General features: G+C 46.4%; 1 protein-coding gene across 1 annotated transcript; it reads right to left on the bottom strand.

Moving 5' to 3' along the window:
- Nucleotides 1–8,313: 8,313 nt before the first annotated feature.
- DCTN3 (dynactin subunit 3) lies at nucleotides 8,314–22,176 on the bottom strand. Its single transcript, XM_077490556.1, has 7 exons — nucleotides 22,011–22,176; nucleotides 21,108–21,192; nucleotides 20,506–20,592; nucleotides 17,138–17,221; nucleotides 16,733–16,791; nucleotides 14,008–14,067; nucleotides 8,314–8,667 (listed from the first exon to the last, which is right to left on the bottom strand). Exons 1-7 carry the CDS (start codon nucleotides 22,092–22,094, stop codon nucleotides 8,578–8,580), a joined length of 549 nt encoding a protein of 182 aa, XP_077346682.1. The 5' UTR covers nucleotides 22,095–22,176; the 3' UTR covers nucleotides 8,314–8,577.
- Between the last annotated feature and the right edge of the window lie 1,068 nt (nucleotides 22,177–23,244).

Here is a 23,244-nt window from a genome sequence, read left to right as displayed (position 1 = left end):
CAGATTAACCCCTTCTCTGCTGTACACCCCACTATATACAGATTAACCCCTTCTCTGCTGTATTCTCCCTCCCCATCTATATACAGATTAACCCCTTCTCTCCCATACACTCCCCCACTATATACAGATTAACCCCTGCTCTCCTATACACCCCCCACTATAGACAGATTAACCCCTTCTCTGCTGTACACCCCCTCCCCCCACTATAGACAGATTAACCCCTTCTCTGCTGTACACCCCCTCCCCCCCACTATAGACAGATTAACCCCTTCTCTGCTGTACACCCCCTCCCCCCACTATAGACAGATTAACCCCTTCTCTGCTGTACACCCCCTCCCCCCCACTATAGACAAGATTAACCCCTTCTCTGCTGTACACCCCTCCCCCCACTATATACAGATTACCCCCTTCTCTGCTGTACACCCCCTCCCCCCATTATACACAGATTAACCCCTTCTCTGCTGTACACCCCCTCCCCCCACTATATACAGATTAACCCCTTCTCTGCTGTACACCCCCTCCCCCCACTATATACAGATTAACCCCTTCTCTGCTGTAAACCCCCTCCCCCACTATATACAGATTAACCCCTTCTCTGCTGTACTCTCCCCTCCCCCCACTATATACAGATTAACCCTTCTCTGCCGTACACCCCCTCCCCCCCACTATAGACAGATTAACCCCTTCTCTGCTGTACACCCCCTCCCCCCACTATAGACAGATTAACCCTTCTCTGCTGTACACCCCTCCCCCCACTATATACAGATTACCCCCTTCTCTGCTGTACACCCCTCCCCCCATTATACACAGATTAACCCCTTCTCTGCTGTACACCCCCTCCCCCCACTATATACAGATTAACCCCTTCTCTGCTGTAAACCCCCTCCCCCACTATATACAGATTAACCCCTTCTCTGCTGTACTCTCCCCTCCCCCCACTATATACAGATTAACCCCTTCTCTGCCGTACACCCCCTCCCCCCCACTATAGACAGATTAACCCCTTCTCTGCTGTACACCCCCTTCCCCCACTATATACAGATTAACCCCTTCTCTGCTGTAAACCCCCTCCCCCCACTATATACAGATTAACCCCTTCTCTGCCGTAAACCCCCTCCCCCACTATATACAGATTTTAACCCCTTCTCTGCTGTACTCTCCCCTCCCCCCACTATATACAGATTAACCCCTTCTCTGCTGTACTCTCCCCTCCCCCCACTATATACAGATTAACCCCTTCTCTGCTGTACTCTCCCCTCCCCCCACTATATACAGATTAACCCCTTCTCTGCTGTACACCCCACTATATACAGATTAACCCCTTCTCTGCTGTATTCTCCCTCCCCATCTATATACAGATTAACCCCTTCTCTCCCATACACTCCCCCACTATATACAGATTAACCCTGCTCTCCTATACACCCCCCACTATATACAGATTAACCCCTTCTCTGCTATACACTCCCCCATTATATACAGATTAACCCCTGCTCTCCTATACACCCCCCACTATATACAGATTAACTCCTTCTCTACTGTACACCCCCACACTATATACAAATTAACCCCTTCTCTCCTATACACTCCCCCCCTATATACATGTAGCGACGGCTCCTGAAGAGCTGGCGCTGTGTGTTTTTCAAAGTTAAAGCTTTACCCAAACTACAGTTTGGTTTGGGCCTATTTGACTAAATTTGGCTTCTGTATCAGTCTGGCTGGACGGTGAGATGTTCAGCCTGGCCACAGGGGGGGCACGGTCTCTGGTGGCAGGCGTGGAACTATGGTCTGGTCAGGCGCTTGAATTATTCCCTCTCGGAGTCAGGTCAGTGGGAGTGGCCCTCTCGCTGTGCCCTCTGGGAAAGGGTATTTAAGATGTGGACGTCACGTAGTTCTGGGTTCTGGTCCAGTATGCTGTGCTGAGTATATGATCCTGGTCCTCCTGACCACCCCCTGGGAAAGACATGGCCTGGGGTGCGGTTCCACCCGACTTTAATGCCTCAGGGCTGGCTAGCCCAAGGTAAGGGAACTAAGGAAGGATTCCAAGGTGGATGAGTGCCGCCTCCAGTCCGGGAGAGACCCAGTGTACTTCAAACATTCCAGGGGAGGACTCTTTAGAAGAACACCACTAGTGAGTTTGGTTTTCTTAACAAGAGCCTGGAAGGGCTGAAGTTACTGAGAGAATCCGGTCCTGTGGATATCACCAAGTGGGCTGAAAGATCCAGGTATCCTACAAGTGTTCTACAGCTTAGTTTCCCTACATGTTCTGCAACAACGTCTGTGTCAAAGACTTTGTTCCTGAGTAAACACCTGGTTGGCTGCTAGGCCTTGTGAGAGAGGGACTGTCCAACCTGAGTGACCATCCAGCTGCGAATGGCTATTCTCTGGATGCAGTCAAAGTAAGCAAGTTCCTTAATGTTTATAGACTTTGACATTGAGAGTATCTGAATTCCTTCCCAACCCTCTGATCCCAAGTTAAAAGACTGTTCAATGGTTGATGTTTGCAAATAAAATCCATTCAACTGGATCTATTGTCAGTCTCAAGTTACTGGGCCATCTACCACGGGACATCCCCTAGACGTGCAACAAGGAGAACGAAAGGTAACGGTAAGCCCAGAAATAACCAGCAGCTCCTTCGGGGGGTTAGTGCTACACGTGGGGGCTCGTCCGGGATTTTACCGTTACCTTGCAAAGGAACTATGCACGTGGTAAAGCAAGGACAGAGGGTTGTGTTTTGTAACTGTGCCATCGGCGCCATCTTTACTCAGACTTTCACTGAGGTGCGTAAGCATGGCAGGAGCCTTTTCCAAAAAGCACGTGAAGTTGCCTAACCTGAGCATCCCAGTTGAAGGAGTCTGAGGCGTTCTTTCCTGCACTAGGCACCGCGTGAGAGTGTGTTGCAGAAGGAGGAAAGACAAGTCCATATTTTTTCTCGGAGTTTGGAGAAAAAAGTTTTTGAGGCTGTACCGTGCTCCGGGTGTGCAGCCTGTGTCAGGACCCAGGATGCCACTTGGAAGGGGTCCCGCAGGAATACAGCTGCCTGGTATTGTGCTCACAGACACGGGCATAGGCCTGCTGCCGCAGGGGCGGTTCATACTCTACACTACTGGAAACATCGAAGACCTGGGTATGCTGTGTGGGAAGTGCGATGGCCTGGTCGCCAACCCTCAGCCTTTCTCCAGATGCAAGAGGTGTGGAGAGTACACTTTCAAAGTGGAGCAGCCAGTCAGGCCACCAAGGGCCTACCATATGGACTGGGTCATGGGCGTAGCAACTGAGGAGGCAATCGTTTATGCCCCAGCATCATCTGTTGGAGCTCGGATTGCTAAAGAGGATGCTGCACCTTCTAAAGTCTGGGAAACTGCCCTGGAGGGTTGTGGACACGACCCCTACCACGAATATTGCTGCAGAGAATCTCGACGGCAGGGAAGTGAAGCAGCCCAGCGCTCCTTGTGGCCCTAAAGCTGGATCGTCTGTACGCCGTCCCGGGCAGGACATTTGGAAGAAGATACCTGGGAACAGGCATAGGAAGGCTGCGGGTGTTGTTACCGGAAACTGCCGGCCCACAGGGGAGTCATCACAGAGATCGGGGGACAGTTCTGGCTCAGATGAGGGGGACGACTGGCACTTTGAGCCCAAGTTTCCGTGAGTACCTTTTTAGACTTTTTGCTAAGAGGCCGTTAGTCATTAAGCCATCTAAAAAACAAACGAAAAAAAAACTGCCCGATCATGACAAGGCCAATCGGGTCTCCGGGACTGTAAGCCCTTGTACACATGGTCGGAGAATCCGTCGGAATGTGTCCTATTGGACCGTGTCGTCGGATAATCCGTCTGTGTGTGGTATGCATCGGACTGATTCCGTCGGAATATCCGTCTGACCCAATTTTCCAACATGTTGGAAATATTTCCTGACCAACTGGTTCGATCGGACATACTCCGATCATGTGTAGAGAATTTTGATCGGACCAAGTGCCACGCATGCTCAGATCAAATTCCTACATCAAAGCTATTGGCTACTAGCCTGAACGTAGTCCCATCGTAACAAAATTACGTCATCACGTTCTGAAAGATCGGATTTTTCGACAACTTAGTCAGACCGTGTGTATGCAACAGTTTCAGACAAGATCCTACAGGCAAAATCCGACGGATTTGGTTGGCAGAATGTCCGACCGTGTGTACAGGGGCTTAGCCCTTGTACACACGGTCGGACATTTCGACAACCAAATCCGTCGGATTCTGTCCGTCGGATCTTGTCCGAAACTGTTGCATACACACGGTCTGACTAAGTTGTCGAAAAATCCGATCATTCAGAACATGATGACGTAATTTCGTTACGATGGGACTACGTTCAGGCTAGTAGCCAATAGCTTTGATGTAGGAATTTGATCTGAGCATGCGTGGCACTTTGTCCGATCGAAATTCTCTACACATGATCGGAGTATGTCCGATCGAACCAGTTGGTCGGAAAATATTTCCAACAAGTTGGAAAATTGGCCGGAATCAGTCCGATGCATACAACACACAGTTGGATTATCAGTCCGATAGGACACATTCCGACGGGTTCTCCGACCGTGTGTACAAGGGCTTATGTTTTTTTTTTGTTTTTTTTTATAGGATTAGTTGTTACCTCTGGGTTTCTTTTTCTTGTCTTTCCCAGACAATGGGGACATTGTCTAAATAAGCGGGGGGGGAGTGTGTAGCGGCGGGCTCCTGAAGAGCACACGCTGTGTGTTTTTCAAAGTTAAAGCTTTACCCAAACTACAGTTTGGTTTGGGCCTATTTGACTAAATTTGGCTTCTGTGTCAGTCTGACTGGACTGTGAGATGTTCAGCCTGGCCACAGGGGGGCACTGTCTCTGGTGGCAGGCGTGGAACTATGGTCTGGATAGGCACTTTAATTAATCCCTCTCGGAGCCAGGTCAGTGGGAGTGGCCCTCTCGCTGTGCCCTCTGGGAGAGGGTATTTAAGATGTGGACGTCACGTAGTTCTGGGTTCTGGTCTAGAATGCTGTGCTGAGTATATGGTCCTGGTCCTTCTGACCACCCCCCAGGAAGGCTAGGGCCTGGGGTACGGTTCCACCTGACTTTGATGCCTCGGGGCTGGCTAGCCGAAGGCAAGGGAACTGAAGAAGGATTCCAAGGTGAATGAGTACCGTCTCCGGTCCGGCAGAGACCCATTGTACTTCGAGCATTCCAGGGGAGGACACTTTAGAAGAACACCACGTACAGGTGGTTTTCTTAACAAAAGCCTGGAAGGGCTGAAGTAACCGAGAGAATCCGGTCTTGTGGATATCGCCAAGCAGGCAGAAAGATCCAGGTATCCTACAAGTGTTCTACAGCTTAGTTTCCCTACGTGTTCTGCAACAATGTCGGTGATAAAGACTTTGTTCCTGAGTAAGCACCTTGTTGGTTGCTAAGCCTTGTGAGAGAGGGACTGTCCAACCTGAGTGACCATCCAGCTGCGAATGGCTATTCTCTGGATGCAGTCAAAGTAAGCAAGTTCCTTAATGTTTATAGACTTTGACATTGAGAGAACCTGAATTCCTTCCCAACCCTCTGATCCCAAGTTAAAAGACTGTTCAGTGGTTGATGTTTGCAAATAAAATCCATTCAAGTGGATCTATTGTCAGTCTCAAGTTACTGGGTCATCTACCACGGGAGATCCCCTAGACCAGTGTTTCTCAATTCCAGTCCTCATGGCCCACTAACAGGTCATGTTTTCATGCTTTCCATTATTTTGCACAGGTGATTTGATCAGTTTCACTGCCTTAGTAATTACCCCAGCTGTTTCATCTGAGGGAAATCCTGAAAACATGACCCGTTAGTGGGCCATGAGGACTGGAATTGAGAAACACTCCCCTAGACGTGTCACAAGGAGAACGGAAGGTAACGGTAAGCCCAAAAATTACCAGTGGCTCCTTCGGGGGTTAGTGCTACATACAGATTAATCCCTTCTCTCCTATACACTCCCCCCCACTATATACAGATTAACCCCTTTTCTGCTGTGCACTCCCCAACTATACACATATTAACCAACCATACCACCCAACATTTTGAGATGGGAATGAGGGACACCTAATGTATGTAGGCAGAGGACACGCCCCCTGCCACACCCCTTAAAAGGAGAATTAACCCCAAAAAAACGTTTAATTAAATCCACAAGTGCTTTTTTTTACCACTACTATTCCTTTATATTGACTTTTTTTTAAAAATTTACAAATGCAGCAATTTAGAAATTGGATGAAAAGGTTTAGCACTGGAAAACACTTTTTGAAAGATAAAAAGTGCATTTTATATACATCTATAGAGATCAGACCAAAATGAGGAGGAAAGAGGGACAGAGGGACATTGCTCCAAATCAGGGACAGTTGGGAGCTATGATATTAACCCCTTCTCTGTTGTACACCCCCCCCCCCCACCACAATATACAGATTTACCCCTTCTCTGCTGTACACCTTACAGCATCTCACAAAAGTGAGTACACTCCTAAGTGAAAATGTCCAAATTGTTGCCCAAAGTGTCAATATCTTGTGTGGCCACCATTATTTTCCAGCACTGCCTTAACCCTCTTGGGCATGGAGGTCACCAGAGCTTCACAGGTTGCCACTGAAGTCCTCTTCCCCTCCCCCATGATGACATCACAGAGCTGGTGGATGTTGGAGACCTTGCGCTCCTCCACCTTCCGTTTGAGGATGTCCCACAGATGCTCGATAGGGTTTAGGTCTGGAGACATGCTTGGCCAGTCCATCACCTTTACCCTCAGCTTCTTTAGCAAGGCAGTAGTCATCTTGGAGGTGTGTTTGGGGTCGTTATGTTGGAATCCTGCCCTGCAGCCCAGTCTCTGAAGGGAGGGGATCATGCTCTGCTTCAGTATGTCACAGTACATGTTGGCATTCATGGTTCCCTCAATGTGGCTCTGTAGCTCCCCAGTGCCGGCAGCACTCATGCAGCCCCAGACCATGACACTCCCACCATCATGCCTGACTGTAGACAAGACACTCTTGTCTTTGTCCTCCTCACCTGGTTGCCCCCACACACGCTTCACACCATCTGAACCAAATAAGTTCATCTTGGTCTCATCAGACCACAGGACATGGTTCCAGTAATCCATGTCCTTAGTCTGCTTGTCTTCAGCAAACTGTTTGCGGTCTTTCTTGTGCATCATCTTTAGAAGAGGCTTCCTTCTGGGGCGACAGCCATGCAGACCAATTTGATGCAGTGTGTGGCGTATGGTCTGAGCACTGACAGGCTGACCCCCCCCACCCCTACAACCTCTGCAGCAATGCTGGCAGCACTCATACGTCTATTTACCAAAGACAACCTCTGGATATGACGCTGAGCAGGTGACCTCAACTTCTTTGGTGGACCATGGTGAGGCCTGTTCTGAGTGGAACCTGTCCTGTTAAACCACTGTATGGACTTGGCCACCGTGCTGCAGCTCAGTTTCAGCGTCTTGCCAATCTTCTTATAGCCTGGGCCATTTTTATGTAGGAAACAATTCTTTTTTTCAGACCCTCAGAGTTCTTTGCCATCAGGTGCCATGTTAAACTTCCAGTGACCAGTATGAGAGAGTGAGAGCGATAACACTAAATTGAACACACCTGCTCCCCATTCACACCTGTGACCTTGTAACACGAACGAGTCACATGACATCGGGGTGGGAAAATGGCTAATTGGGCCCAATGTGGACATTTTCACTTAGGGGTGCACTCACTTTTGTTGCTCTATGGCATTCCTCATCTCAGGTGATCTATATGGGGGTGGGGTATATCCAGTACAGTCCTGGCCCGGACACCCCTCATCTCAGGATATATATAGGGGGGGGGGGTGTATACAGTCCTGGCTCTATATGACACTCATCTCAGGTGATGTATATACAGTACAGTCATGGCTCTATATGACATCCCTCATCTCAGGTGAAGTATGGGGGGGTGGAGGGGGGTGTAAGTACAGTGAAGGCTCTATATGATACCCTCATCTCAGGTGATGTATGGGGGGGGGGGGGGGGGATACACACAGTACAGTCATGGCTCTCTATGAAACCCCTCATTTCAGGTGATGTATGGGGGGGGTGTATACACAGTACAGTCATGGCTCTCTGACACTCCATACAATACAGTGACATTTCTATAGATGAATATCCAGTAAACTCACAAGGAATTTCAGGTGACAAAGTTGTATTTTATTGGAATTTTGGTGGACGTAATACACGATATTTACCATTAACCAAAAAAGAAAAATATAAACAAATAAAAAAAAAAAAAATGGAAAAAGAATTGAATCAATAAATACATTTTTAACATGTGCTTGATGCCCCGTACGTCATCCTGGGTCAGCAGGCGTATCGCCACCCTCGCAGTAGCGCACCCCTCTTAATGGACCATTCCCCAGCCATGGGTCAGTCCAGATAAGCTCCCTACATATGACAGCTGGGGGACATCATTGTGACCAAATCATATTACCAATAAAAGCCAGTAGTGCCATCATGCTAGAAGCAGCGATTTGTAAATACGGTAAAACGGGGACAGTTAGTATAAATAATGTGGGGGGTGGGGGGGCGCGTGGTTACAAAGTGGGCGGAGTCACTCAGGTGCGGGTTTCACTTGTTTAGCCGCCTCCATCTTGGACAGAGTCTCATCCCACATGACAAACTGTTTGGAGAGCAGAAGAGTCTGAAGCAGCTGGTTAAGGAGCACATCATTCACACATTATAATATACAAGCTTTGACCGCCATCATCCAGAGATCAGTGTTGTAGGTGAAGGACGGCTGGATAGGTGGATAGAAGTTTCCGGTGGCGGTGGGATCAAATCAGAGAAATATGTGCACTATCACTGACCTCCTTCAGAAGAGTCTACTCCCCCGGCTGCCATGCTGGTCCTCCGCCTTCCTCACCTATCAACACTGTCTTCTGTACTCTGACAGCAGTCTCCAACAATCTCTTGGGAGCAGTCAAAGCATCTCCTGGAATTTTGCAGCATTTTTCTCTCTTTTTTTATAACCAGGAGGTCCCCAATATGCAAGTTTGTTTTGTTTTTTTGACAGACGTTGGGTTAGGCTCCATTCAGACTTGTGCAACTTCTAAATTGTGTTATTTCCAGTGCGACTTTGGCTGGGTGCGACTTGTGGTTTACCATTTGCCAACAGCGCTATAGCCAAATGACAGCTACAGCGAGGCCGGATAGTTTTGGAAGGGGGTCATATGACGGCCTCCCCTGCTGACGCCCGCTGTGGCGTACTCCGGATACTGCTGATCACAGATTGAAGTAAAGAGCCAATCAGCAGCTCTTTCCCATGCGATCATCCGTGTCCCATCACAGCTAAAACACGATGTAAGCAGAAGCTGGTTATCGGCTTGTCTTGCCTCACACTGACAGCACGAGGAGAGCCAATGACTGCCTTGTGTAAGAGGGACATCTACACTGATTATCAGTGCAGTCCCAACAGTGCCGCCTACCAGTGATGCCCATCAGTGTTCATCAGCGAAGGAGAAAAATTCGGTTTACAAAATTGTATACCAAACTATGAAAAAAAGTTTCCCCCTCCCCCCCCCAACATTTTTAGTCATTTCTAGTTTATTAAGAAAAAAAAAAAAAAAAAAAAAAAAAAATAAAAATAATATATATATATATATATATATATATATATATATAAAAAAAAAAGGCGTCCTTTTTTTCCCCCCACAAATAGAGCTTTCTTTTGGTGGTATTTGATCACCTCCGTGGTTTTTATTTTTTGCGCTATATACAAAAAAAAAAAAAATGCAATTGTTTTTACATTTTGCTATAAAAGATCTCCCAAAAATATATTAAAAAAAACAATTGTTTTCCTGAGTTTAGACTATGTATTCTTCTACATATTTTTGGTAAAAAAAAAAAAAGTTTTTATTAGTAGTGGCGAGCTGCGCTTTTTATCGGGGCTGCGACATTATGGCAGACGCTATCCCCGCCTCTTAAAAGGGTACATACAGGTACGCCCATTTGGCCACCGCTGCCATTGTGCCGACATATATCAGGCGTGCAGGGGTCGGCAAGCGGTTAAATACCAAGAAAAAGTTCTATTTGTGTTAAAAAAAAAATTTGCATTTGAGTACAGCGCTGCATGACCGCGCAATTGTCAAAGTGCGACAGCACTAAAAGCTGAACATGAGCTTGGGCAGGAAGGGTTGCCCAGTAGGCAAGTGGTTAATGAGCGAGCGGGCGGCCATCTTCACAACCAGTGAATAGCAGGTTGTTAAGAAGTGGCCACCACGTCCTTAACAAACGATGACATCAGCTGTCAGCGGGATTTCCTGCTGACAGCTGAATGTAAACAAAAGCTTTGGTGTAAAAAGAAAAAAAAAAAAAAAAAAAAATTAAAAAAAACTGTGTGGGGGTCCCCTCCCCAAACCATACCAGGCACTTTGGGTCTGGTATGGATTTTAAGGAGAATCCCAAGCCAATAAAAAAAAAAAAAAAAAAAAAGTGCGACGGTCCACCACCAAAATACATACCGGACCCTTATCCGTGGAGGAGTCATCTGATATTCATTGGTTGATAAGCAGCTGGCAACTGCCAACATCCCCAACAACCAGGGTGTGCCTCCAAAGTCACACAAAACTGTTGCATGCAAAACATCCAGGTGTGACTTTCATTACACTTTTGATGGTTAACATTGAAGTCTATGGCCCTCAAGCCGCATGAAAGTCGGACCAAAGTAGTGCATGAACTACTCTGAAGGTGCATAGATATGAACAGTATTCATTGGAAACCATTGGGTGCGATTTGTCATGCGACGTTGGTGTCCAAAGGCATGACAAGCCATACAAGTATGAATGGAGCTTTAAGACTGCTCTTGAAAAACCACCCAAAAATACCTGCACTATATTTGGTCAATGAAGCGAGTCACAAAGCACGCAGCATTACCATCTGTTTGCTGTGGAATGCTACAACACAGATTTGTTTCATTGTATATTTGCATTGGGGTGCCATTCAGGGGTGCCATGTGTGAAGTGGCATTATAAGTCACCACAAACTGCAAGCACTGTGCTGTACCACAGAAGCCGTCATTTCCTGTAACTTGGTTGCAGATCTAGTTGTTTCCCATTACTTGAAAGTTACTCTTCAGGGGTCTCCAACCGGACACACCCCATGGGCGCCCGGTTTGCACACAATACCGTTTATGCAGGCACCCACATCCATTGGTTGTAACGGACAGCACACTGGGCGGTCTCAAAGCCAGACCCACCAACATCACTGAGAGCATACTGACAGCTAAGGACTTCGGAAGGGGGTTGCTGAAGAAGCTCACCCCTCATGCCTGCAGCGGCACCCTGCCTTCCCAAAAAGGTACAGAGTTTAGGGCCGGATTTGCATTGAAGTTGACCTAAATCCTGAAGAGACATACCCTGGGGCTGATCTGGAGTCTAAGGTGAATGCATTAGGGCTGGTCTGAAGGTACAGGATTTGGGGCTCCTCCGAGGCCTCTAGTGCATGCTCCGGGGGCGATTTGCACTCAAAGTTCTACTGCCAATAGCAAATTAAAGTGGAGTTCCACCACAAAAGTTCAACTTCCGCTTTAAGTGATGGTGACCCCCTGACATGCCACATTAGGCGTGTTTTTTTTTTAAGGGGGGGGGGGGGGGGGGAAGAGAAGCAGGTACCCAGTTCGAGGGCACCAAGCTCCCACTTCCTCCCGGGGTTCCGTGGTGCCGGAAGGAAGTTCATCTCTTCCCTCCCTCCCTGCAATCTTCTGGGACACGTCACAGGTCCAGAAGATTGGCAGCCACTCACAGTGCGGCTAGTGCTCATAGTTAAGCCTCGTACACACGATCGGATTGTTGGCCAACAAAACCGTGGACTTTTGTCTGAAGGGCGTTGGCCAGGAACTTGTTTTGCATACCCACGGCACAGAATTGTGGGCCAACAAATACGAACCTAGTGACGTACTACGTGTTTTTTCAGCTCTTTAGCGTCACCCTTTGGGCTCCTTCTGCTAATTTCATGTTAGTAGAAGTTTGGCAAGTGTCAATTCGCCCTTTTTTCATTTTGCCCTTTTCAGTTCATTTCTGAACGGCCGTTCGTCAACCAGACACGTTGCGGAATCGGAGGAGATAACATGTTATTTTAGTATTGGCCTTGGAGTTATTGCTTTGACCCAAGTCCAGTCCAGGAACAGGAGGAGGAGGATTTCCTGGACAAAAAATTGGTTGCTTAATTATTGACCAATGATGTCATATGCCTTTGCTGCGGGATCTCCAGGAGAATAATCCGAATGATTTTCGGAATTATCCCCGGATGACGGACCCCTGCTTTCACCAACTCTTGGCATTGCTGACCCCCTATATTAAGAAGTAGCACACATGCATAAGGCTTTTATTTTATATTTTGGTTGAATAATAATGATTTGATTTGTTATATTTTCTATATTTTTGGATGCATAGAATGCACTTTTTGGTGAAGTTCTATTGGCAGATAACATGTCTAATTTTCATTTTTTTTTTTCTTTTTTTAAAGCAAATAAAAAATAAATAAAAATAAAAAAATTGTGGAGAATGATACTTGGCTATGTGTTTTACTTCAAAATGACAGTTTGGGAGTAGACAGTTACATTTAAAAAAAATACAATGTAAAATTGACAAGGGACACCAACATATTTGTATCTTTGATCTTAACTACGGGATAATGGGGCTGTGATAACTTGCAAAAAAAAAAAAAAAAAGCATAATATTATTCTTGACATCACTAGAAAATAAAAGCCTTTGAAAATGAGTTTGCAATAACTCCATCAGTATCACCAGCAATGCAGCTTCATTATTATCCCATTATAGAAGAGAATTGTGCACTGCATTTCCAGATTTCATAATTTGCCGCGTCACGAATGTTAATTCTCCATTACGAACGCCAGTTTACAAGACCGACCGCTTCCGGCTCGTCCTTGCCTCCGAGCATGCATGTTTGCACTTTGGACTTTTGTCTGATGGACTTGTGTACACACGCTTGAAAAATCCGATAGACATTTGTCCGCGGAAAATATTTAAAACCTGCCATCCAACACTTGTCCGCAGAAAATCCGACAATTGTCCGATGGAACGTACAAACGGTCGGATTTTCTGCCAACAGCCTTGTCATCACACAATTACCGTCGGAAAATCCGATCGTGTGTACGAGGCTTTAGAATGCCGGCGCTGTGGAGAGGAGCGGGGCTTCGCTCGCACGCATCACTGGACCGTGGGACAGGCGAGTGTCCCATTATTAAAAGTCAGCAGCTATACTTTTTTGTAGCTGCTGACTTTTAAATGGGTGGAACTCGGCTTTAAACCCATTAACTATCTTATAACAATATGTTTTTAACTTGTACAGGTGTAGAGTGCAAAATTGTAAAAACAAAGACCGAGGCTGGGTTCACACTATTGGGAATTGGATGTGGGGTTTCACCGCATCCAGTTCGCATGTCAGGAGATTGTGGCCGGATCTCTATGGAACCGGTTCACACATCTCCGGTGCGCTTTCTGGTCTGTTTCAGGTCCGAATTCAGACAAAAAATTCAGGCAGAAACCAGACTTAAAAAACGGTGAACAGGAGCGACACAGGACCTCTGCTGTGGGCCGCCCTGTGAAGCCGGCCTAAAAGGTGCTCTTGGTGACTGGCGTGCTAATAGTCTATTGCTTGTAAACATGACATGTATTTTGAAAAAAGCAGATAACCGCCGCCATACCATAGCACCGCGGCTGTACTCTTCTGTAACAAAAATAAAGTTATTTTCCCATCTCTAGCAATACAGCAGCAGACTCTAACACTCTCCTGTAACATGGCTGCTCTCGGCACGGGTCTGTGTATGCCACGCCGGTCCCCGCCATACACAGACCCGCGCCGGTCCCCGCCATACACAGACCCGCGCCGGTCCCCGCCATACACAGACCCGCGCCGGTCCCCGCCATACACAGACCCGCGCCGGTCCCCGCCATACACAGACCCGCGCCGGTCCCCGCCATACACAGACCCGCGCCTCTGCAGTCTCCATACAAAAGGATACCAGCTTGTTATAATCCTCCAGCAGCTTCTTGGTCTCAGTAGAGATCTCCTCACACTGGTCCTATAAGGAAGAAATAGGTACGGTCAGAATGAAGCAAATGAAAGTCGGTGACCTGCAGTGCAACATCTGTGAGGGTTGCAAATGATTACAGAGCTGCATGAAAGTGCCTAACCTATAGTCACCGACAATGAGCACTGTCCAGCCCGGGACATACTGCCTCCTTCAAGACCAGCCAGAACCCTTTTGTTTCAGTTTTAAACAGAACTACACGTCCCATGAACCTTTGCTTGTGTGTATTGTACTGGACATGCGTCCTAGTGCCTCAGCTGGAGCAGATATCCACTCATTGTGAAAAAGCACATATGGTAACACAATGGCCTCCTCTCCCTGGTGGAGAGCACTCCACATGCCTGGCATTCTTGTATATAGGTATGCTAAAATGTTGCAAAAACTTTAGCTGTGCAATCTGAAGTTGATTATACTCTAATAAAATGCAAGCAAGTGATCAGCAGATTGCACAGCTAAAGTCAGCAGCACCCAGTTCCAATTTGCGGGTAGCTACTCTCAAGTTGTACGATCTCTATGGAGCCCCATCCAAAAATTGCGAGTGTGTTTCAGCAATTATTCACCTTGTTACAGATCTTCATAAATAATAGGAAGACTGGGCTTATACAGGGCATCCGGAAAGTATTCACAGCGCTTCACTTTTTCCACATTTTGTTATGTTACAGCCTTATTCCAAAATGGATTAAATTCATTATTTTCCTCAAAGTTCTACAAATAATCCCCCATAATGACAGCGTGAAAGAAATTTGTTTGAAATCTTTGCAAAAGTATTAAAAACAAACAATACATAAGTATTCACAGCCTTTGCCATGACACTCAGAATTGAGCTCAGGTGTATCCTGTTTCCACTGATCATCCTTGAGATGTTTCTACAACTTGATTGAATTTACCACAGGTGGACTCCAGTTGGACATGATTTGGAAAGGCGCACACCTGTCTAGATAAGGTCCCACAGGTCATGTCAGTGGCAGGAGCTGGGAGACTAGTCAGGATTGAGGAAAAGATGAATGCAGCAATGTACAGAGACATCCTTGATGAAAATCTGCTCCCAAGTGCTCTGGACCTCAGACTGGGGAGAAGGTTCATCTTCCAACAGGACAACCACCCTAAGCCCACAGCCAAGATAACAAAAGGAGTGTCTATGGGACAACTCTGAATGTCCTTGAGTGGCCCAGCCAGAGCCCAGACTTGAACCCAATTGAACATCTCTGGAGAGATCTGGAAATGTCTGTGCACCGACCCTCCCCATCCAAACTGATGGAGCTTGAGAGGTCCTGCAAAGAAGAATGGGAGAAACTGCCCAAAAATAGGTGTGCCAAGCTTGTAGCATCATACTCAAAATGACTCGTGAGGCTGCAACTGGTGCCAAAGGTTCTTCAAAGTATTGAGCAAAGGCTGGAGATACTTATGTACATGGGATTTGTTTTTATTTTTTTTTAGTAAATTTGAAATCTTTCTAAACAAGCTTCTTTCACGTTGTCATTATGGGGGATTGTTTGTAGAATTTTGAGGAAAATAATGAATTTAATGTATTTTGGAATAAGGCATGACATAACAAAAAAGTGGAAAAAGCGAAGCGCTGTAAATACTTTCTGGATGCTCTGTATAAGTGGCTATAAGATTATAATTTTCAGTTTCTGGGGTTTAATAACTCAAAATCTCTCCTATGGGGTCATGGGTGGCAATAATAAATGGACAGAAGTATTTATTTATTCTTCCTGGGTTTTTAAGCTGGAGTTGGATGTAAAGAGATCCTGTCCGGGTCAAAGATTCCCATTTACAGAAAATGAACGAACGATATGTATGAGATTGCAGGAGATACTTCATGTATGTATGCATGTATGAGATTGCAGGAGATACATACATACATACATGAAGTATGTATGCATGTAAGATTGCAGGAGATACTTCATGCATGTATGAGATTGCAGGAGATACATACATGAAGTATGTATGTATGTATGTATGAATGAATGAGATTGCAGGAGATACATACATGAAGTATGTATGTATGTATGTATGAATGAATGAGATTGCAGGAGATACTTCATGTAGGTATGCGATTGCAGGAGATACATACAGTATGTATGTATGCGATTGCAGGAGATACTTTATGTATGTTGTATGTATGTATGTATGAATGAATGAGATTGCAGGAGATACATACAGTATGCATGCATGCATGAGATTGCAGGAGATACTTCATGTAGGTATGCAATTGCAGGACATACATACATATATACATGCATGCATGAAGTATCTCCTGCAATCGCATACCTACATGAAGTATCTTCTGCAATCTCATGCATGCATACTGTATGTATGTATGTATGTATGTATGTATGTATGTATGTATGTATGTATGCATCTCCTGCAATCTCATACATGCCTACATACATAAAGTATCTCCTGCAATTACATACCTACATGAAGTATCTCCTGCAATCTCATACATACAGTATGTATGCATGCATGTATGAGATTGCAGGAGATACTTCATGTAGGTATGTATGTAATTGCAGGAGATACTTTATGTATGTAGGCATGTATGAGATTGCAGGATATGGTGTGAGAGTGAGTGTGAGTGAGAGTGTTCACACCCTCACAGCCAATCAGCAACACCCCTGTACTACATTACCCAATCACAGACATGACTGACCTGTTGCTGGATGTGGATCTGGGACAGACTCTGTAACTTGGAGACCTGAGATGGAACCGCTGGGGAGAAGAAATACAAAAATGTATCATGTAATGTATGCATATAAACACACATTCCATTGTAACCCCTCCCTCCCACTTTCCGTCCAATAAGATAAGGGATGCCCCTTTTTCATCACTGTGCAGTCATCACTAGGGGGAATTTCTCTTTTCTCTGTACTGAGAACGGGTTGGGAGAGGCTGGCCGGATGCTATAAAATGTCACAGCGCCAATAATGGGGCACTATTCCTGACACCAAAGATGGGGCACTATTCCCGATCAGAAGGAGAGGGGATGGATGAGGATTGAAGTCTGGTCTGAATGGTGAGGTCATAGTGGGGTGGTCGGGGCATGTCCGCAGCTTACCTTTGATGTGCTCACTGTCCAGGAACGGCTGCAGGGAATGGAGCTGCTCCAGCAGGGCGGCCTGGGACAGAATATACGACTCCTCTGCAGGGGGGGGGGGGGGGGAATAAAAAACACACAGAGAGTCACACCCTGAGCTGCACGGCTTCCTTACATCACCCTGTCCATCGTCTACTACTGGCCACACAAGAGCTCCTGAACATGCAGCAGTTCACCAATCAGAAGAAACTCTCATTTCAGTGTGCAGGTTAACCAAATTCCGGACAGACCCATAGCAGATTTACTGCTACAGGGCGGCCCTCCAGTGCAGAATTATATTTACACACGATTCTGCACTTCTTCCTGAATGGAGAGGGCGTGTGATCCGATCTGCGGGTTCCCGGCACTGGATGTCCTCCGGCACCTGCTGATCATTGGGCAGACACACTGAGCCATTACTTCCTTTAAGTAAAAGCACCTCACTTACTACACAGACACTGGCTAGGCACACAATTAACCCTTTGATGATCCCTTCCCAGCCCGTGTCATTAGTACAGTGACAGTGCATATTTTCAGCACTGATCACTGTATTGGTGTTACTGGTTCCCACAAAGTGGCAGTTAGCGTCACTGTCTACTGCAATATAGCAGTGCTCCTATAAAAGTCACTGATTGCCGCCACTACTAGTATATAAAAAATCCAGTATATATCATAGTTTGTAGACGCTACAACTTTTGCGCAAGATAAATAAACGCTTATTGGGATTTTTTTTTTTTTACTGGATATGTTTTATAGCAGAAAGTAAAAAAAAAAAAAAAAAAATGTATATATATATATATTTTTTTTTTTTTTTTTCAGAATTTTCTGTCTTTTTTTTATATAGCGCAAAAAAAAATTAAACTGCAGGAGGTGATCAAATATCACCAAAAGAAAGTTCTATTTGTGGGGGAATTTTTTTTTTTTAGAAATGATATTTGGGTACAGCGTCGCACAACCACGCGGTTGTCAGTTAAAGTTAAGCAGTGCCGTATCGCTAAAAAATGGTCTGGTCATGAAGGGGGGGGGGGGGGGGGTAAATCTTCCAGACGTCAAGTGGTTAAATAATAAATTCCCCCTCAGCACAGTCATCTTGCCCCCTTTGCCCAGCAGTCACACAGCTGATGCGTTGCTGTACGCACACCAAGGACCGCCAGACATGCTGCACCCGTGTGCAGGCCTGGGTGCCTCCAACAGGGCACCCGGGCATGCACATGGCTAAAGGACCTTGGCGACACCCTATGCCCCGCACCCAAACCTGCCACATTGCCCATACATAGAACAGGAAAGACGCTGGAAGAAGAAGGGTGTCCCCAGCGGGATCCTGCAAACCAAGGCCAGCGATTGGTTGGCCTTGGTGTGCAGGATCCTGGCCAGTGATTGGCTGACAGACCGGGGGAACCATCAGAAGAAGAATAAAGACATGCCAAGTCCTAACATCACACATTGTAGAGCTGCACAATTAATGGTCAAGAATCTTTATCGCGATCTTGACTAAAGTGTTTCCAGATTCTTCCTATGCAGAGAATTCTCTCTGCTCTTCTGAAGCCGCAGCCCTCAAAAGAAAGGAAGAGAAAAACCTGGCAGTCCACCAAGAATCACAACATTCTTCATCAGTTGAACTCAAGTATAAACATTGTAACAATTTATCAGTGGAATAGACTTTGGTGTGTAAGTGGAAAAAAGTTTAACCACTTAAACCTTTTTTTCTGACATTTGTCGGTTTCAAGTTAATTTTTTTTTTTTTTTTTTTATTTACTTAGAACCCCCAAACATTACATATATTTTTAGTAGACACCTTGGAGAATAAAATGGTGGTTGTTTCAATATCTTATATAACACTGCTTTAGCGCAGTGGTGTTTAAAATGTATTTTTTTTTTTTTTTTAAACGACTGAATTAAAAAAAAGGGGGAGGAACCAGTAAAGTTGGCCCACTTTTTTGTATAATGTGAAAGATTTGCGATCTTTTTATTTTAAGCAAAAAAAAAAAAAAAAAAAAAGAGATGGCTATCATGCTCTCTCCTTATGGAGGTTTTGATATAATGGTTACAAATTGGAATTAAGCCTTGATGAAGGGAGAGTGTATTGACCCCCGAAACGCATTGGCGTCTTAATACAGTGGCACCTTGGTTTCTGAGTAATGTGGTTAACGATAGTTTTGAAAGACGAGCAACTTTTTATTTTTATTCTGACTCGGTTTGCAAAACAAGCTAATGGGCGGTGCAGTACCGCATTTGGCCAGAGGTGCAGGGGGCGCCAGGACACTCAGAACAGTTTGGAGCCGCTCGGATATACTCGGAAATACTCCGTTCCTGAGTTCAGCCGAGCTGTCCCTGAGTATTTCCAAGGCTCTCCGGTGCCCCCCACCCAACCCTGGCCACATGCGTTATTGCATGCAATAGAAGTCAATGAGGAACGAATTCTCTTTGTTTCCATTGACTTCTATTGGTAAACTCGCTTTGATATGCGAGTGCTTTGGATTACAAGCATTATCCTGGAACGGATTATGCTTGTAATCCAAGGCTCCACTGTGCGACCAGTTTATGAACCAATAAAAGTACCTGGATTCTTTCATCTCTTTTGTTGAGGCACTCCCCTCTATATTCCTAGGGGCGGAGCTCCATTCGGGTGTCCACTGAGGGAAGTCTTGCAGGAAGTTAGCCGCCTCTTCCGATTGTACAATCCCCTTAAGACAAGGGCCCGCCCCCCATTGTGGAGGGGGGGGGGGAAATTGCACGAATTAATGGGATGCAGTTTTCAGGCGCTATTTCTAGCGCTAGAACGCCTGAAAACCGCCTCCCATTAATTACAGTGTGATTTTTCACACTGGGGGCGGGGCGCTTGCGGAACGTTAGGAAAAGTCCTTCAAGCAGCACCTTTGGGAGCGCTGTATTTGGCGCTCCCAAACCGCCCTACCCATTGAAACAAATGGGTAGAGTTTCCAAAGCAATACGGTCACTATTAACCCCTTCTTTTGGGGTTAAAAGCACCCCATTAGCGGTCAAAAAGCGGAGCTTAAACAGCGGTAAAGCGGCGCTTAAACGAGCGGCGCTTTCGGTGTGAAAGATACCAACAGCTGTGCATGAAAATGGCTACATACTGATTGGACAGATCGGGTGGGTCTTTGTGTATATATATATATATATATATATATATATATATATATATATATATATATATATATATATATATATATATATATATATATATATATATATATATATATATATATATATATATATATATATGATAATTCTGACAAATCTAAAAGTGGATTGTACAGAGATTGCAATGTGTATGGTGACCCAATCACCAGGGCAGTCCGATCCACCCGGAGTGGGAGGAGTCTCACCTGCCAGAATGTATTCCAGTTTCATGACGTCGGGAACAGCCACTCGATCGATGTACTGAGGATCCAGATATTTAATCAGATCATCAACTGAAAACACACAAAAAGGAGAGAAATATAAATCACTAATGAGAGCAACCCGTAATACCGAACACACAGAGATCTACCACCGGGGGGTCCAACAACTGCCGGAGAGCTCAGGACACAAGAGCCAAGAATGCCAGTCACACAGGTGGTATATATATATATATATATGTCATAAACCAATCAATGAGTTTGTTTTAACCTGTTGTGTGACTGTATTGAAGACGCTGTCACAAAACAAATACAAAGTAACATTGTTTATAAACATTGTTCAGACAGGAGATAGAGAGATGCAAAGTAGCATTGTTTATAAACATTGTTCAGATGGGGATTGGGTTCTATAGTGCACATATATATCAGGTAACAATGTAACTCTCTGTGCTGTTATCGGCTCTCTGGATTTCTGGCAGGATGTGTGAGCGGCAGACGCAAGGCAGAAAGGGGCACAGGAGAATGCAGCATGAGTAGCGAGACCACCCAGAGGTGGGCGGGGCGGAGCTGTCATTGGAAGGGTCACTCACTCTTCTTGTAGAGGGTCTTCACACGCTCCCTCTTCCCAGCGAGGTTCCCCAGAGACACCTGAACCTTCAACAACCCGTCCGCAATCTGCAGGATGAGGAGAGAGGAGCTCTGAGGAGGAGACATCACATCATGGGTGGAGGGGGAGGGGAAATCACAGACCAGAGGGGACCCCCTTGGGGGGGGGGAAATCACAGAACAGAGGGGACCCCCTTGGGGGGGGGAGGGGAAATCACAGAACAGAGGGGACCCCCTTGGGGGGGGGGGAAATCACAAATCACAGACCAGAGGGGACCCCCTTGGGGGGGGGGGGAATCACAGACCAGAGGGGACCCCCTTGGGGGGGGGGAATCACAGACCAGAGGGGACCCCCTTGGGGGGGGGGGGAAATCACAGACCAGAGGGGACCCCCTTGGGGGGGGGGGGATCACAGACCAGAGGGGACCCCCTTGGGGGGGGGGGAATCACAGACCAGAGGGGACCCCCTTGGGGGGGGGGGAATCACAGACCAGAGGGGACCCCCTTGGGGGGAGGGGAAATCACAGAACAGAGGGGACCCCCTTGGGGGGAGGGGAAATCACAGAACAGAGGGGACCCCCGGGGGGGAGGGGAATCACAGAACAGAGGGGACCCCCGGGGGGGAGGGGAATCACAGAACAGAGGGGACCCCCTTGGGGGGAGGGGAAATCACAGAAGAGAGGGGACCCCCGGGGGGGATGTGATAACAGGAGGGTGGAGAGGAGATAAATACCAAGAGAAACATTTGGGGGGGCATTTATAGAACAGAATGGACCATTTGGGGGTGATGACAGGAGAGAGGAGAAGACATCATCGAATGGAGGGGGGGTTGGGGCGGGGTTGTCATGGTGACACGATGAGAAATGACAGTTGAGGGGTCACATCACCTTCCTGGCCGGCACTCGGCTCTCCCCGTATAGCCGCCTCTCCACCTCCTCCACCCGGCACTGCAACTCCCGGAGCTCCGCCATCACCGACAGTCGCTCTGATTACACGTCATCACACGGCGACCCCCACCCTGCGTTCCAGCGACCAGAAGTGACGACACTATGGAGAGGGGCGTACCGTGAGAGAGAGCGAGAGCTGAACAACACTGGCTCCTCCCATTATTCTCATCTCTCCACTCTGCACTGGTTGTAGCTTGCACGTGGGTGGAGCTACAGCGGAACTCACCCCCTGACAGGTGTGATCACTACGTGTGTCCCCAGCTACAGGATATTCCCCTCACTTCCTGCTTAAGTGACACCTTTTAGGGGGGGGGGGGAATCTATCTTTCTGTTTCTTTGGTTGAGCAAGTCTAATTTCCTTAGTTTTGGAAGAAGTAGTGGAAGGTTACAACTCTGTCATTTTTTTTTTGCTTTCTGTGTTCCATTTGTAGCGCTGGTATTTTTAATACCGATGCTAGTATTTTTGTAAATGTAAGTTTGTCTGAAGCTGCAGTTTGGCTCAGAATAATTATGCTAAAGTTCTGGCTTCTGTACCAGTTTGATGTGTACCGACGCCATTTTCTGGGGTTGGTTCGTTTTTCCCGACCTCGGCTGAAAGAATCAGGTACTGTGGGGAAAACTCTTTAATTTTGCAACCAGAAGCTTATTGTGCCCCCCTGTGTAGGGTTGCCACCTTTTCTTCAAGCCAAACCCGAACATTTTCCCGGCGCACGGCAATTTTTTTGTAGTACACGCTATAGGATTGTAAAATACCTTGGGTTACCCAAAAAGAGTAGTAATGAAGTGTGCTACACAGAACAGTTGCTATAGCCAAATTGCATTAACAGTGGAGGGACTTAAATGGGCATGATTAAATAAAACAAAAGCATTTAGTGTACCCATAAAATATGATTCGATTAATAAAAGAAATATCAGTGACAATAGCCTACCTTAAAATTGGACACTGTCAGCCAGAAGGGCAGTGGACAGTGTCAGTAGGGCAGTAAATGGTGTCAGTAGAGCAGTAAATGGTGTCAGTAGGACAGTGGACAGTGTCAGTAGGGCAGTGGACAGTGTCAGTAGGGCAGTGGACAGTGTCAGTAGGGCAGTACATGGTGTCATTAGGGCAGTACATGGTGTCATTAGGGCAGTAAATGGTGTCAGTAGATCAGTGGACAGTGTCAGTAGAGCAGTA

This window comes from Lithobates pipiens, unplaced genomic scaffold, assembly GCF_037356315.1.
Source record: "Lithobates pipiens isolate NorthernLeopardFrog02 unplaced genomic scaffold, aLitPip1_a1.2 Scaffold_19, whole genome shotgun sequence".
Lineage (NCBI taxonomy): Eukaryota > Metazoa > Chordata > Amphibia > Anura > Ranidae > Lithobates > Lithobates pipiens.
Note: the sequence above shows the minus strand (reverse complement) of the source record. Positions and strands in the feature narration are given on the sequence as shown.